We start from the raw sequence: 13,427 nt of genomic DNA on the forward strand, positions 1-13,427 counted from the left end.
GTGACAGGACCTAGCTGCTACAAAGAAGACATGGCTTAGACAAATACTCATGTGTATGGGCAAAAAACTTGAGGACTGTATTTGTGACTAATTGTATAACAGGTTATTTTAGTTTCTGTTCTGTGGAAAGTATAAAAGCATTCCAACAAAGGTAAACTTTTTTTTTGGCACCCATGATGTTGATTGCTAAATGTAACAGTCCGATCATGATGCTGAATAAATGTCTTTTAAAAAAATTATAAACACAATTAACAAACTTGATCTAATTAGCATATGTCAACAATACATCTAATAACAATTCATATTCTTTTCAAATGCATATGATACATCTATAAATTCCATATGCTGGGTCATGAAGCAAGTTTCAACAAATTTCAAAGAATCGAAACTATTTATATTATGTTTTCTGGCCATGGAGAAGTAAAGCTAAAAATCAATAGCAAAAATTTAACTTGAAAAAAAAAAAAGCCCAATTCCCTGGAAATAAAACAATACATCCTTATATATGACTCATAAGTGAAAAAAAATCAAAAAAGGAATGGGAAAATATTTTAACTGAATGAAAATATAGATATAATATTTTAAAACTTGTAGGATGCAGCTAAAGTGGTATTTGGAAACAGTTTTATTAGAAAAGAAGAAAGGTTTCTAAAAATTATGTTTCATTCTCGAGAAGCTAGAAAAAATGAATCAAAATAAAAAACTAAGGAAAATATAAAGAAATAATATAAATCAATGAAACAGGAAAGATGTACACAAGAAATTTAAAAAAAATAAAATACTGATTCTCTGTAAGATTAATAAACTTGATACTCTTCTAGCAAGACTCATCAAGGAAAAAAATTGTGAGGAGATACGTATGACTACAGATATATATTATCTTCAAAAAGATGAGGATAACATGAATAACTTTACACCAAATAGATCAACAATTTAGATAAAACGCACAAATTCCTTGAAAAACACAAAACTGAGAAAAAATATATCTAGTCTTATATTAAGAAAGAATTTGTTATTAAAATCTTCCCATAACCACCACCACAACAAAACTCTAGACACGATGCCTTCAGAATATTCTTTAAAATATTTAAGGAAAAAATATCACAAATCTTATACAAACTCTTCCAGAGAACAAAGGAAATATTTCTTCACTATTTTTATGAGTCCAGCATAACTTGAGGTATGAAACTTGACAAAGATATTCAATAAAGGAAATTATGAACCAACTTCTCTCATGAACATAGTTGCAAAAATCCTCAAAAAAAAATTTGCAAATAGAATCTAGTGGTTTGTAAGGAAGATAAATACCTCTCAAAGTAAGTTTTTGTCCATAAATGTAAGGATAATTTAACATGTGAACATCAGTTAGTGTAATTCATCACACTACATTAATCAGAGAAAAGGATAAAAAAATCACAATCATCTTGATAAATGAAGAAAAAGCATTAACTTGTAACTCAATAGTAATCAAAATGCTTTAAGAACTAGAAATAGAAAACTTCCTTGACATGAAAGAAATACCATTCTTAATATTGAAATATAAGAGCTTTCCCTTGGAAATCAAGAAAGGATGCTTGTTATTACTATTTCTGTACAGTATGATATTGGAGCTCAGGCTAATGCAACAAAAGGAAAAAAAAAGAAACGTGGCATATAGACTTGAAGAAATCAAACCATCTCTACAGATAACATGATTTCTAAGTATAGTAAACTTTAGAATTCTATAAAACTATGTTTCAATCTCGATTCAGTTTTTAAAAAGTGAATTTAGCAAGGTTGCAGGATACAAGATGAATATTATAAATTGCTTTTCTATAAAGAATATATAAATATGAAATGAAACAAAAAATAACTTTTAAAATAAGTTTAAAAATCTTGATACCCAGGAATGAGTCCAATGAAAAATGTGCAAGACCTTTACACAGAGGATTACAAAACAATTAAAACAATTATCCTATAAAACAATTAGATAATTAGAAATTAAAGACCACCTAGGTACACTGAGTGATTCACCTACACTGGAATGACTAGTCAATAAGACATGTTAGTGACCCCAAATTGTGTCCCAAGGAAAAGTAAGAGTCTATGTCCACGTTCTTTGAATTTGAGTGAGCTTGTGACTGTTTCGTCCAATGAACTATATATTCTGACCTCAAAGGCTAAGTCCTTTAAACAGGCATCTTACTCCTCATTCTCTTGGAACACTTATCTCCAACTGCTCTCTCTTGGAAGTAAGCAGCCATGTTGTGCAAAGATCAAGCCACATAGAAATGCCATTAGTAAGTGACCTAGGAGATAATACCTGTGTCAGTGCCGACGTATGTGTGGAGAAACCTCCAAATGCTTTCAACCTTAAGCCATTTGAGTCACTTTGAGATAAGATCCTAAGTACCATGGAGTAGAAAAGCCATCCCTCCTGTGCCTGATCCCAATTCCTGACCCAACAGAATCCATGTGCATAAAGAAATGGTTGTTCTTTTACACTACATAGCTTGGGTGGTTTGTTGTTCAGCAGTAGATAACGAGAACAAAAAAAGTCAACTTTACCAAAATTGCTCCACAGAGTCAATAAATCCCAATTAAATCTCATGACAGATGGCAAATCTGACTCTAAAATATATATGGAATTACAAGGAGCCTGAATAGTCAAAACAGTACTGTAAAAGAACAGAGTTGGAGGGCACACACTTCTCCATTTCAAAAGTTACTACAAAGTTAGAGTAATCAAAACAATGTGGTACTGGGGTAAGGCATATAGATTGATGGAATGGAAATGAGAGTACAGAAATAAACCTCTATGGTCGGTTGGTTTTCAACAAGGGTACTAAGGCCATTCAAGGGGAAAGAATAGTTTTCCCAGAAAATTATACAGGCCGCCTGATCTTTAGAAGGGCCTGTTTACAAGGTTTGCCCTTGGCTGACATCTAGAAACCTGGCTTTGAAACCATCCCTGAGTGATAAGATGTGCTTGCTGTGCTAGCCTGACTAGACTTCTTAAATAAACAATGTGATTTATGGTGAACACCTGCTTTCCTTTTAGGAGACTAAAATTTTGGAGAACAAAGGGCGCTTACATGATTTAGCCCCTAATAAAAACCCTGGACTTTGAGTTTCACACTGGCTTCCTTGGGCAGAAACACTATACCCATGCTACTACTAAAGGAAGGCTTTACTCTTGTGGCCCCTTTGGGAAAAGCACAGGGAGCCTGCACGTGATTCCTGCAGACTGCCTAGTCAGTCTTTCCCCCTTACTGCCCGCACTGTGTATCCTTGCCAGGTGGCTGTAATAAATCTTAACTGCGAGGATGGCAATATGCTGAGTCACGTGCATTCTTCTATGGACACGCTGAAAGTGTGGACCATGAGACTGCCAAAACAAGTGTACCAACAGTGCTAACACAAGTGGTTACAACTGTTCCCACAACATGTATTAAGAGTTTACCGTAATATTTCATATACAATTCATAGTGATCTTATGCACTCAAGAGATCTTAACAGTTTTTCCTAAGTAAATTATATGAGGAAAGTGTAGTTCAGACCTTCAGCATGTGCCAGTTTAATAAAAGCAACCTCTTCATGAGAGAAGAAAGGAACGTCTCTTCCTTGATGACAGTAGGACCTAGGAGGGTGCTTACCAAGTTTTTAAAGAAATGTCTCTTGGTATACAAAATGCCTCCCAATACTAATACTTTTAGGTGAATTTTCTCTCTTCCTATTAGTTCAGTTCATTTATAATTTAAAACCATATATATATACATACATATATAACAGAATAATGGGAGCAGAAATGTAGATGTCACAAAATACAAATAAGTGATATAACATCTATTAGGCTGTTACCAGGACACTATCAGCTGTCTACAAATTTTATCACTACTACTGACAAAAACTCCTAAGGAAAACATATTAATCACACAGTTTAAGAAGAGCTTACAGACACATTACTCAGTTCAAAAAGAGAGACAGAAAAAAGAGTAGAAATGACTAGTTATTTACACATAGGAACTTTATAAGTGAAATTAGATGAGTCTCTACCTGCTGCCCTATTTGTGCAATGCAACCATCAGAATGATAAAAGAGAACCATTATGAGATATAAGACCTTTCATAAATAATCTGCACCATATTTTACAGCTATTAAATTGATTAAGCCTCTACTTGAAAGAAAAAAATTGGCCAGGTGCGGTGGCTCAAGCCTGTAATCCCAGCACTTTGGGAGGCTGAGAGGGGTGGATCACGAGGTCAAGAGATCGAGACCATCCTGGTCAACATGGTGAAACCCCGTCTCTACTAAAAAATACAAAAAATTAGCTGGGCATGGTGGTGCATGCCTGTAATCCCAGCTCCTCAGGAGGCTGAGGCAGGAGAATTGCCTGAACCTAGGAGGTGGAGGTTGCGGTGAGCCGAGGTCACGCCATTGCACTCCAGCCTGGGTAACAAGAGCATAACTCCATCTCAAAAAAAAAAAAAAAAAAAAAGAAAAGAAAAAAATTGTGAAAGTCGAAGTGATAAAATTAATTTTTAAAAAATCAGATTTATTGTTTTATTGTATTAACAATCACTTAAAAGATTGAAACAAAGATAAACAGTATTTCAACAATCTGAATACAATGAAGGTTTGTTTTTATGGCCATGGCTAAAGCATTGATCACATTTTCATAGCTAGTCCTAAGAAGGTAAGAGTAACAGGACTGATGATTCTACTGCAGAACTCAAATTCTAAAGCATAAGCAACTGGACTGGGCTTTTGTGCAGTTCAAACTAACTACCAATAAACAGGCATGATATAGTTTCATAATCAAGAACCTCTTTTAATTTGGGAGGGAAATTAATTTCCTTAATCTCTCCATTTAAAAAATACAGAACTGGGAAAGCAGGATCCTGACAAATGTCAATAACTAAATCATCAAAGATAGATCACTGTGATAAATAACATAAACCTGCAATGTATTTTTATCATTTAATAAAGTAACTTTTGAACATTAACTCTTAAGAGTTGCCCTTGATATACAGTTCATTTATAAAGTAATTTTTAATTTTTCCTATCAGAGTTTAGAGGGGTAAAACCGGGAGATAATGCAAAAATGAATAATTAAATGTGGTTGGCAGAGGCATATATGTAAAGCTTGTACTTCAGGAATCATGCTTTTGAGATAGTTGGAGGATAGTGGTGAGGCTGCCCTTACAACCCGTATCACTGATGTGGATAACTGCTGTATATGGCAGTTACAAGTGTTCAAAATCCAATTTGAACATGGTTTTCAACTATGCAACTTCAAGAGGTGGGATCCTAAATCCCCAAAAGACTATCAATTTCTTTCACTCCAAGGAAGTCCTTAAGTTAATGCTTAATCTACGAAAAGGCCCTGGCTTTTAATCTATGGTTTTAAAAAGTAACTGATGTTCTCCCTGTTAGAATTAAGCAACGATAATATGCCCAAAATGGTGATCTGACTGATCATGATGCCACTATGGAACTCAACGTTTTTAGTTAATTATTAGAACTTCTGCTTACTCCTTGAGTCTAGTACAATCCAGATGTAAGCAAAGGCAAACGAGTTAGGCAAGTTTCAAAAACTTTAATAAAGAAAAAAAGACACTTCCAAAAATAAATGCCACACAAATGAAAGTTGTTTCCTTTCTTTAAGGGAAGATACTCAAGAAACAAAACCCTTTACTATCAAAATATACTAAATACTTTAATGATGTTGAGTGTTCAAATTCAGGGCAAATGTAGCTTATAATAATATAGCTAGGTAGAATTTTTCATGATATGGCTGTTTTAAGACATCACTTTATAGAGTTACTTTTTAAGCCTATATTTTCTTAAACATTCATTTCACAATTCATTTATTTTACATTCATTTATAAAAACACATATTTTCTAACAATAGGTTATTTTGTGCTTTAATAATAATGAACCATAACAAAATACTCAAGTGATTTAAACATTTTGCTAATGACTACACCCATCATAGACTCTTACACACTTCTACAGCTACTGCAATAATAAGAAGTGCTACAACTGTTCTTAAAAATGACACTCGCTCAAGGTTGATAAGCATGCTAAACATTAAAGAGATGTATTTTCCCCCACATTAAAACATAAAAACTTTCTAGTTTCCTTTAAAATCTATAAAGATAACCTGCTTATTTAAATCACTTTTGGATGGCCACTTATAAAAACAGAGGGAGGCATAATTTTAGAACTTTCTTTGTAACTTCTATAGTAAAAAACAAATGCTTTTCAAATTGTGATGACATTAAAATTCCATTTTAGAAATTCTACGTTTTAAAATTTTAAGAAATATGTCAATTACATGGGGTGGGGTATTTTAATGAATTAATCTAGTGATTTGTACAGGTCTATAAAGACCATTCTTCAGGATGAGTGATACTGCCTCATATTCATTTCAGTACTTTTAACAAATAATCCATTTAGATATAATCCCAGACAAACCCCAAATTATTCTAAATTCTCTTCCACAGCAAGGGATCAACATATATCATCTTATAGACTGACAATTTAGTAAAGAGATACTAACCTAAAACAATAAAATTTATATAACTAATGGTGACTAATGCCAAACATAATAGATCTGATTTTCATAATTTGGAAGTAATTTTCATGCAAAATTTTAGAGTTTTGATCCTTAATTATATTTTTATATTTTTAAGTAATCAAGACAAATAGTAGAAAAAGCATTTTATTTATATGGAAAAAGCTACAGTAATATCTGTAAAAGGTGTCAATATAATATTGCCTATACAGGAAAAAATTCAAATGTGAATAGCAACAAATAAAAGTTACACATCTTCCTACTTAGCAGTGCAATTAATTCACATTGCAATAAAGTTAAGTCAAGTATAATAAAATCAAAACAAGTGTTTCTCCATAATCAGTATGCTGATTATTACAGTGTAAAGATCATTTCAGATTTAAGAAATCTCCAATCAATCTACAGAATATCCTAAGACAAGGGAGACACAGTTAATTCACTTAATTATCAGCTGCTGGGGTTTTTCAATACTGTTCACAGGGAAAAAGTAATGAGTTGACATACATGTAAATAGAATATATTTAGTCTATACAGTAAAAAAATACAAATTATAAAGTGAGCTAACAAAGAATGAAATCTGAATACAGATTTATAAAACTGACATCTTAGACAACACATACAGTATTTCTCATGTAAAAACATCTAGTTTCAGCAAAAAATAATTTGGTTGCTTTTCAGCTGCACTGTAGATCTTGTAAGCTGAAGATGCAGATGTCCAAGTATTTAAAACCATAATAAATGTCTTTCTCAATGCATACAAAATGATAAATGCTCTCATCACAGTCTTATGGGTATTTTTGGAAGTTTGTTTTGTCTTGCTTCAGAAACACATTTAAAATGGGTAAAAATCAAATGGTTTCATGGTACAATGAAACAGTAAACAGTGCTCAATTTACTGCTAATGTTGAAAAAAATCTAGATTTTACAGTACTCTGGTATATATGAAAATGTTTTTGATTTTACATTGCATATTTCTGAGTCCATTCTCTTGCATGTCTGTTGTATCTGTAGATATACAAAAAGAATATAATAAAAACATACAAAATTAATATTTTAGAAGCATCTGTCTATATAAAACTATATATTCCTTTTATACTTAATTGCAATAATCACACATACATCAATTATTGGGTCAATGGGACTTAGGTTCATGCAGAAATAAAACGGGAAGGACAATTTTTCAACTAATGGATTTCTCTGCAATCTGTATGAAAATGTATCCAAGTATATGAAAAAGAAAATGCAGAAACCAACTTTTAATAGAAATGTACAAAGCCAACCCTGAAGAAGCATTATCTACAAATTGCAAATAAACCTACAGTACAGGCAAGCTGAAGCAGCTTGAGAATTAGGTCAGTGGGCATAGAATTAGGATGGGCATAGAGAGAACTCATCTTCCTGGGAGAAGATAGGCAATACAGTATTTAATACTTTCCAATGATTAAATTATTTCATTTTTAATTTACCACCTAGAATATATATATATATATTTATTTTTCAAATACAGACTATATACTATTGAACAGGAAGTGGGAAGAAACAGGATTTATTGTAAAAGGACAAACTGAGTTCTAAAAGAAGGGTTTACTCCACTGGAAAAAGATAAAACAATATATGCACAACAAGCTGTACTTAAAATACATTGACAATATTCATGTTTTAGCATACTATATAGGAATGTATCCATACAGAAACTAAGATAAGTTAACACTTACTTTTCTTTGTCTGATTTATAGATTTGTGCAATATCTGGTACTAAGGGGTCATCTGGATTAGGATCACAAAGTAGAGAACATATGGACAATAAAACTAGATTTAAAAAAGAACATCATATTAGACAATAATCTAGTTCATATAATTACACATGTGAAAATGATTTTAGTGAATACAGATACTAAATTTATTAGAAAAACAAAAGAAATGAACATATGAAATTATATTTTATTCTATTTTGGTTGATAGCAAATGATCTTTAATTTTTAAAGTTATAAAATTACCCTAAGATGGGTAAAATATGAAATTACTTTAGCTTTTGAAGTTTTAAATTCTATTTGAGTTTCTATTTACTTAAAAAAGTGACCCTCCAAAGTAGCTATTAACAACCTTTAAACTTGAGAGTTCTCTACAGAACAATCAAATTACACTTAACAGTCCATATACCATTTGGATACTGTGCTCAGACACTCTTTTACTTTGGCTTAGAGCTATAGTCTGTCTACAAAGAAGAAAAATTTGTAAAAATTTTTTCAGTGAATCTTTACTTCATGTACTTTATTCATGTTGTATGCATTTAAAAATAATGTGAACAGCTACCTTCATATAACTTGCATATTTTAAAATAGAAATGAAAATTGAAAAAGTAGTTGTTACTCCAGTATGTCAAAATCCTAATGCAAATAGCTACGCTAAAAAAAAAAAAAAAAAAAAAAAAGACAATCTAAGATCTAAGTATCTGAAATAAGAGGGAACAAGGACTGTGGTTCCTCATTTGTCTGCTTCAATTGCATGCCACCACTTCTGAGGAGTTTCAGGGAACGTCTGGACCAACCTCCCATATCCACTTGCCCCAACCTCATTGTGTTTCCTTTCTATTTTCCTACTCTTTCAAATCCAAAGGTGGATTTATAGAGCAGAGCTGACTTATATGACAGGCAAATGGGGGGTATTATGAACTAAAGAAAAAATTAGTATTTTATGCATCTTTCTTATCTTCTATCTGCCCAATGAAACTTCAAGCCTTGTATATTAAACCAACAGGGTAGATTTTCCAGGCTGACTTACAGCCCCAGAATGCTTTCAGACTAACCTCATGATAAAAAGCAAAAGAAGTCATTTAAAATATGGAAAAGCTCCAGGCATGGTGGCATACACCTATAATGCCAGCTACTTGGGAGGCTGAGGCAGAAGAATCGTTGACCTTAGGAGTTCAAGATCATCCTGGGCAACACAGCAACCCCATCTCAAAAATAAAAAAAATTTAAAAAATAAGCTGGGCAAGGTGACTCACATCTATGATCCCAGCACTTTGGGAGACCAAGGCAGGAGGATCACTTGAGGCCAGGAGTTTGAGACCAGCCTGGTCAACACAGCAAGACTCTGTCTATATTTAATTCAAAGAAAAAATTTAAGATAAAAAAATTAAAAATTAAAAAAATAAATATAGAAAAGTAAAAAAATGAGCAAGGTACAATCTATCTTATAAAAAATAAGCAAGAAGGAAGTTCTTCCTCTGCCCACTCCTACTGCCAGGAGCCATTTGCCTGAATTTTACTATCATGCACACAAACCATGTCTATCCTTTAAGGTAAGGAAAAGGGTAACAGTTAACATTCATGTAAGTGCCCATTATGTGCTAGGAACATAGCAACCCTATATGGTAATACTATAATACTCCCCATTTTACTTATAAGGAAGCTGAGGCTGGTTCATTTCTCAAAGGATGGTTTCTGGAATCTAACACTACTGATTTTTTATAAAAAGCTACCAATGTCAGAAGATAAGTACTCAGCATCCGGCAGTCTGCCATTTCTTTTCTATGTATAAGGACTTAGCTGTTTATGCCAAATGAGATTCATTTTGTGACATCATTCCAGGAAAGAGCATATGAACTTGAATTACTCTTCAACACAGAATCTTTCATATATCTAATGCATGACAGAAACACTGTGTGAAAGATTCTTAAAAGAATATGAGAATCTATATGAATATTGCAGATGAGCATCTTAGGTCAGAAAAACTACCATTCATAAATAATTGAACTGAAAGAGCTATTATTTATCTAATACTTGAAAAAGCTATGGCTGTGGACTCTGCTTCCTATAAACCTTATTACTTTTAAAAACATGTTGTATATTCAAGCAGCAATTATTAAAAATAAAAAATGAGAACAGATTGCTTTCATAAATCCCTTCAAGAGAAACATTTTCTTCAATTTTATAAAAACAGAAAACTTGATGGTTACTTCAGTGCAGCTGCTTCTAACCTAAATAATATTTTCCAATTTTTAGGTTCTCTTCTTTTAGAGAAATAAGACATAAATTAAGAGTGCTAGTACAGTAAGTAGTATTGGCTAATAAAATAAAATGGCTTCAGATGGCCTATGTATACATCCAATAAAGTTGAGAATCACCACAGATCATGTGTCAGTCACTATAATGATGCTACTGATTATTCAAAGTTTAGACTAACATGCTGTATGTACTGCATTATCCTACAGTGTGAAATGTCTAGCATTTTGAATCATTTATCAATCAAATCTGGTATTTTTTTTTGTCAATGAAGTAAAACAGCTGTAAAGCTTTATTATTGTCAACACTTCCATTTAATAAATGGGACAGCTAGTCCCAAAATCTTCCTTTTACTATCTCTTATTATCTCTCTCTTTTTTTTGTAGAGACACAGTCTTGCTATGTTGCCCAGGCTGGTCTCGACCTCTTGGGCTCAAGCACTTCTCCTACCTCAGTCTTCCAAAGTGTTAGAATAACAGCCATGAGTCACAGCGCCTGGGTAGTCTCTCTTTTTTAAAAGACAACATCCAAGCTAAAAGTATTAAAATGTGAATAGGTTTTATTCCCAAATTTCTAGCTCTATTATTTTAAGTTTTTTCTCATTTCATCATTTAGATTTCTCCATCCACACTCCCTGCAACCAAAGCTAACTGCCAAAAGCCAGAGTAAGTAAGAGCAAAGAGAGCAAAACAAAATCAAAACAGAAGAAAGCACAGTTGATTGTTTTCTTAAAACTTTACTCCATAGGTAATTCTGCTGTATTTTTACTGTTTCACTGTTATCAACTGTTTTAAATCTGATCAATGAAATTACCTTTTGATACAGTCAGAGCTGGTGACCATTGTGACCTCAGAATATCGAGACAAATACTTCCATTACTGTTTATGTTTGGATGGTAAATTTTTGTTGTGAAAGCAATCTAAACATAAAACAAAACAACAAAATGTGACCTGTGCATCAACTATGAATAAAACAGAACCAATCTGCTCTAGGATAAAATATCCTCAACTTTACATAACCTTAGAGGAGAAAAGTCTTCAGCACAAATAAAAGAATCATCTACTTTGTGTTACACACAGTTCTAGCTAGTCAGAATGTGAATACAAATAAGTTAGCTTCCTTCCTTCCCCCCCACGAAAGGAACTGAAAAGTATTTTGGAGAGTGTAATAAATAACTCTGTAGTAGCTGCTATGACTGGTTGAGTAGCATCTAAAGTAATTAACCATGGCTTTAATCATACCTAGAAGTAATCCTGTTCTTAATTTGATTATTGGCGATATCTGGAAGTGATAGTTGGATCTAAAAACAGGGTGCTGATGCTATTTCAGGGCAAAGTTGAGGGGTCTCAGCTAAGAAATCCATCAAGAATCGTAATCTTCCACAAAAGTTGTCATATCATTTCATAAATACAATGTTAATCTTTTTTTTTTCTTTTTAATTAGAAAGAAACAAAGAGAAAGAGAAAGGGGGAGAGAGAACAGTAGTCTTGCTCTATTGCCCAGGCTGGAATGCAATCTAAAAATAGGTATTAAAAACCTCTTTTATGCCGATAATTGTGCTTAACAGTGGAGACGGGAAGGAAAAAGGGAAGAAAATAACAAACAGCCAACCAGTATTTCATTTAAATCTGTGAAATGCTATGCAAATGCAGAAGAGTGATTTACTTCCAATTATGTTGTCACTTTCAAAATAGGTATAATGTGATACTGAGAAAAATGTATGTTCTGTGGACCTGGGTGAAGAATTCTATCAATATTCACTGAGTTTACTTGTTCTAGGTCTGAGTTCAAATCATAGATGTTGTTTTTATCTATTTAAAGTAATGATTTCCTGAGTGACAGAATCTGCTCATTTTTCCCCTCCCTGATATCCTCGTCATTTGTTTCCTCTTTAGAGCCAATCTAAACTTAATATGAACATGATTTTCTGTCTCCTACCATATTCAATGAAGGGACTGTTTCATATTTACTTTTGGATTCCCCAATGTAGAAGAACATGGTAGGTACTCAGTAAACATTTATTGAACACTTAAGAAAAAAGGAGAAAGAAGGATCAAGGATTATCTTAGGAAAGACAATCCCATGAATAAATAATCTGACTCTTAATCATAAAAATGTCCCAAACTACACATATCCAATAAGAAGGGAAAGAAAAGCAAGGAATCTAATTTATAGCATGACAGATACTGATTTTTGTTTAGAGACTCAATACAATTTCATATAAGAAAACAGATTTTAGATTCAGTGGTTTTTACAAAATGGTTCGAAAATGCTAACCTCCCACAGTCTCTAATATCATGAAATGAGCGCTAGATAAAAGGTAAAATCCCTTACATGAGAGTCACGTCAATCATAAAAATAAAAATACCTTTGGTGGTTTAAAAGGATAATCTGTCGGAAAATGTACAGTGAGAAAGAAGACTCCACCTTGATATGCGCTATCAGGCTGAAATTACAAAAGAGTTGCATCAGCATTTGATTACTATATTTATGACAAAATTATTTCCCCCAAATATTATCAGTTTGAAAAAAAATGCCATCATATTTAAAATAATTTCATTAAATACTACCAGTTTGAAAAAAATGCAACCATTTTGCCATGAGTTCAAATCTTTACCTTGAGAACAGGTTTCTCTTTGCAGGCACGAAGGAGGATTTTCCAACAATTATGCCGACATCATAAAGTTTAAAACAAAACTAAAATAGGACACACACAGTAGTGTGACTTGTCCAAACAAATCTGGTTATGAGTACAAATTTTTAAAGATCAGTATATACATACACACAAGACTGCTGTGAGAAAAGATCATTTTCTGCAGCCATAATGAGTATTTTTTTCAAAAGGGTTGGGGCTAGTAAAA

The 13,427-nt window shown here is 32.8% G+C and overlaps 1 protein-coding gene across 2 annotated transcripts in view; it reads right to left on the reverse strand.

Annotated features, from left to right (window-relative positions):
* Positions 1 to 5,563: 5,563 nt before the first annotated feature.
* Positions 5,564 to 13,427, reverse strand: part of UBE2D1 (ubiquitin conjugating enzyme E2 D1) — a 37,138-nt gene continuing 29,274 nt past the window's right edge. For both annotated transcript variants that reach the window (XM_009009909.5, XM_002756347.8), the window contains 4 exons: positions 12,935 to 13,012; positions 11,380 to 11,485; positions 8,275 to 8,368; positions 5,564 to 7,564 (listed from right to left, as the gene is read on the reverse strand). In XM_009009909.5, the coding sequence (XP_009008157.1) occupies positions 7,519 to 7,564; positions 8,275 to 8,368; positions 11,380 to 11,485; positions 12,935 to 13,012 (324 nt within the window). In that variant the 3' untranslated portion in view covers positions 5,564 to 7,518. The remainder of the gene's footprint in view (positions 7,565 to 8,274; positions 8,369 to 11,379; positions 11,486 to 12,934; positions 13,013 to 13,427) is intronic.

Source organism: Callithrix jacchus, chromosome 12 (assembly GCF_049354715.1).
Source record: "Callithrix jacchus isolate 240 chromosome 12, calJac240_pri, whole genome shotgun sequence".
In the NCBI taxonomy this organism is placed as follows: Eukaryota; Metazoa; Chordata; class Mammalia; order Primates; family Cebidae; genus Callithrix; species Callithrix jacchus.